We start from the raw sequence: 4,357 nt of genomic DNA on the forward strand, positions 1-4,357 counted from the left end.
TCAAACTACTTTCAGTTTCTGGTTTAATTATCAAACCTTGTTCAGTTCATCCTACCTGGCGACTGATGATATAGCTCGCAGTATTTCTCTGATTGGATAGCTCATGATATTGGGAAAGTTTATTTCGACACCGACACAAACTCTCCAGGACTCTTCTACCCGGAGCCTGCTGACTCACAGCCTGTTTTTATTCTGAATGGTCACAAGCATACAGTCGAACCAATCAGTCTGGTGGAGTCTGAGTTTAATACAATCAGCACTGCGCACAGACAGTGCAGACAGGCAGCGCCGGGCACAGAGGGACAGTCCAGGAGGCACTGTATCAGCACTGGGCACAGAGGGACAGTCCAGGAGGCACTGTATCAGCACTGGGCACAGTGCACAGGCAGCGAGAAGACGGGTAGAGGAATCACACGGTCTGAATTGGGCACAGCTCACGGATTAAGAGGAGACGGTCCCTTCGAAAAGGATTGCCCACAAACTGCTCATCCCGGCCCGTCGACGGAAGCAACAATGATCGGGCTGGCCCTTCTGTGTGGAGGGGTCTCTGCAGGTGAGTCATGGTGTGTGAGAGGGTCTCAGTGCCAGGCTGGGTACTGGGCATTAACCCTCGGTCAGTGAGTAATGGGGTGTGAGAGGGTCTCAGTGCCAGGCTGTGTACTGGGCATTAACCCTCGGTCAGTGAGTAATGGGGTGTGAGAGGGGCAGTGCCAGGCTGTGTACTGGGCATTAACCCTCGGTCAGTGAGTAATGGGGTGTGAGAGGGTCTCAGTGCCAGGCTGTGTACTGGGCATTAACTCTCGGTCAGTGAGTAATGGGGTGTGAGAGGGGCAGTGCCAGGCTGTGTACTGGGCATTAACCCTCGGTCAGTGAGTAACGGGGTGTGAGAGGGTCTCAGTGCCAGGCTGTGTACTGGGCATTAACCCTCGGTCAGTGAGTAATGGGGTGTGAGAGGGTCTCAGTGCCAGGCTGTGTACTGGGCATTAACCCTCGGTCAGTGAGTAATGGGGTGTGAGGGGGGCAGTGCCAGGCTGTGTACTGGGCATTAACCCTCGGTCAGTGAGTAATGGGGTGTGAGAGGGTCTCAGTGCCAGGCTGTGTACTGGGCATTAACTCTCGGTCAGTGAGTAATGGGGTGTGAGAGGGGCAGTGCCAGGCTGTGTACTGGGCATTAACCCTCGGTCAGTGAGTAATGGGGTGTGAGAGGGGCAGTGCCAGGGTGTATACTGGGCATTAACCCATGGTCAGTGAGTAATGGGGTGTGAGAGGGGCAGTGCCAGGCTGTGTACTGAGCATTAACCCTCGGTCAGTGAGTAATGGGGTGTGAGAGGGGCTCAGTGCCAGGCTGGGTACTGGGCATTAACCCTCAGTCAGTGAGTAATGGGGTGTGAGAGGGGCAGTGCCAGGCTGTGTACTGGGCATTAACCCTCAGTCAGTGAGTAATGGGGTGTGAGAGGGGCTCAGTGCCAGGCTGTGTACTGGGCATTAACCCTCGGTCAGTGAGTAATGGGGTGTGAGAGGGGCAGTGCCAGGCTGTGTACTGGGCATTAACTCTCGGTCAGTGAGCAATGGGGTGTGAGAGGGGCAGTGCCAGGCTGTGTACTGGGCATTAACCCTCGGTCAGTGAGTAATGGGGTGTGAGAGGGGCAGTGCCAGGCTGGGTACTGGGCATTAACCCTCAGTCAGTGGGTAATGGGGTGTGAGAGGGTCTCAGTGCCAGGCTGTGTACTGGGCATTAACCCTCGGTCAGTGAGTAATGGGGTGTGAGAGGGGCAGTGCCAGGCTGGGTACTGGGCATTAACCCTCGGTCAGTGAGTAATGGGGTGTGAGAGGGGCAGTGCCAGGCTGGGTACTGGGCATTAATCCTCGGTCAGTGAGTAATGGGGTGTGAGAGGGTCTCAGTACCGGGCTGGGTACTGGGCATTAACCCTCAGTCAGTGAGTAATGGGGTGTGAGAGGGGCAGTGCCAGGCTGTGTACTGGGCATTAACCCTCGGTCAGTGAGTAATGGGGTGTGAGAGGGGCAGTGCCAGGCTGGGTACTGGGCATTAACCCTCAGTCAGTGAGTAATGGGGTGTGAGAGGGGCAGTGCCAGGCTGGGTACTGGGCATTAACCCTCAGTCAGTGAGTAATGGGGTGTGAGAGGGGCAGTGCCAGGCTGTGTACTGGGCATTAACTCTCGGTCAGTGAGTAATGGGGTGAGAGAGGGGCAGTGCCAGACTGGCTACTGGGCATTAACCCTCGGTCAGTGAGTAATGGGGTGTGAGAGGGGCAGTGCCAGGCTGTGTACTGGGCATTAACCCTCGGTCAGTGAGTAATGGGGTGTGAGAGGGTCTCAGTGCCAGGCTGGGTACTGGGCATTAACCCTCGGTCAGTGAGTAATGGGGTGTGAGAGCGGCAGTGCCAGGCTGTGTACTGGGCATTAACCCTCAGTCAGTGAGTAATGGGGTGTGAGAGGGGCAGTGCCAGGCTGGGTACTGGGCATTAACCCTCGGTCAGTGAGTAATGGGGTGTGAGAGGGGCAGTGCCAGACTGGGTACTGGGCATTAACCCTCAGTCAGTGAGTAATGGGGTGTGAGAGGGTCTCAGTGCCAGGCTGGGTACTGGGCATTAACCCATGGTCAGTGAGTAATGGGGTGTGAGAGGGGCAGTGCCAGGCTGGGTACTGGGCATTAACCCTCGGTCAGTGAGTAATGGGGTGTGAGAGGGGCAGTGCCAGGCTGGGTACTGAGCATTAACCCTCGGTCAGTGAGTAATGGGGTGTGAGAGGTGCAGTGCCAGGCTGAGTACTGGGGATGGCGAGGTTGAGAGACAATGGGGTGGGGGGAGGAACTGAGGGCTGGGACACATGAGGCTGGAGACTGGAGAGGGAGAGAGGAATATAACAGCAGGAGAAGGCTATTCAGCCCCTCGAGCCTGTTCCGCCAACCAGTTAGATCACGGCTGATCTGTACCTCAATTCCATTCACCCACCTTGGCTCGATCGTCCTGTTAAGTCCGTGAATGATTGAGACACCGACTAGCAGGAGAGAAACAAACAGAACTTTACTGGTGAAAGGCATAAACGAATCTAACAAAACAGAGGCTCTCTAGCGCCTTTTATACAGGGGTGGTCACTGCCGGTATTGCAGTCTGAGACCGGTTATTCTCTTAAAGGTACATACACAACAGGTCCCTCATACCCTTACCTAACAAAACACTCTCAGTTTTGAAAGCTCCAGTTGATTCTCAACATCCACAGCCTTTTTGGGAGAGCGTTCCAGGTTTCTACCACCCTTCGTGTGAAGAAGTGCTTCCTGATTTCCCTCCTAAATGGTCTCGCTCTAATTTGAAGATGTCCCCTTGTTCTTGATAGCCCCCCAGAGGGAGTAGTTTCCCTGTATCTACTCTATCAAATCCTTTTAACATTTTAAACACCCCGATCAGATCACCCTTCAATCTTTGAAATGCGAGAGAATACAAACCAAGTTTATAAACCTGTCCTCATAATTGAACCCTCGAAGCCCCAGAATCATCCTGGTGAACCTGCACTGCACCCTCTCTGTGCTGTTAAATCTGTGTGTCCCAGTTATGCTTATTATAAATCACTGGACACAGACCACAAGAATAACTTTTAACAGGTCTTTACTATTCGGAGGTCAGGGCTGAACTGCCCAGCAAATCCCTACACAACGTTTATATACCGGTGTGGTCACCACCGGTATTACAGTATACAGCAGCCAAGAGAAAGTAGTACATCTCTTAAGGTAGTTCTCTTAAGGTGGAACAGGTTACATACACCACAATCCTCCCTTTTTAGCTTAACAGTTATATCCCCATTTAACATAACATAATAACATATAGATATATATATATATACAACTTCATGCAAAACAGTTCAAAGATTCAGTCTCTGAGGAGGCCTCCTGATTCGAGTTGGATAACGCCTTTCAGGGGTCTCTGATTCTCGTTGCTGGGGTGACTCATCTAGTTGATCTCTTATGGATTGGACATCATCCTCAGGTACATTCACTTCTGAGGTAGATGCTTCAGGTTCACTAACTTCTTCCACGGTTGTCTCTGCCGTAACCCTGGGTTCGACCCTTGTTCTCGATTCTACCAGTTGGTCAGCATGACGTCGTATTACATTTTCACCAATATCTACCGTGTACATCAGGGGTCCTTGTCTGGCCCGAATTGTTCCAGATTGCCATTTCTCGTTTTTATAGTCCCGGGCTAACACTGGTTGTCCTATTTCGAAACTCCGAGTGGTCTTGTTATTTATATGCTGGAACTGTTTGTTTTCAACTTTCCTCCGCACATTTGGTTTTAACAAGTCCAACCTGGACCGCAACCTCCTGTTATAGAACATCATGGCA

The 4,357-nt window shown here is 52.2% G+C and overlaps 1 protein-coding gene across 1 annotated transcript in view; it reads left to right on the plus strand.

The window, feature by feature from the left end:
- Window positions 1-513: 513 nt before the first annotated feature.
- Window positions 514-4,357, plus strand: part of LOC147095507 (phosphoribosylformylglycinamidine synthase-like) — an 81,683-nt gene continuing 77,839 nt past the window's right edge. The window contains 1 exon segment of the mRNA XM_085973654.1: window positions 514-553. Within this exon segment, the coding sequence (XP_085829780.1) occupies window positions 514-553 (40 nt within the window).

This window comes from Somniosus microcephalus, unplaced genomic scaffold, assembly GCF_052327205.1.
Source record: "Somniosus microcephalus isolate GS21.2 unplaced genomic scaffold, FLI_Smic_1.0 unresolved_chr1, whole genome shotgun sequence".
NCBI lineage: Eukaryota > Metazoa > Chordata > Chondrichthyes > Squaliformes > Somniosidae > Somniosus > Somniosus microcephalus.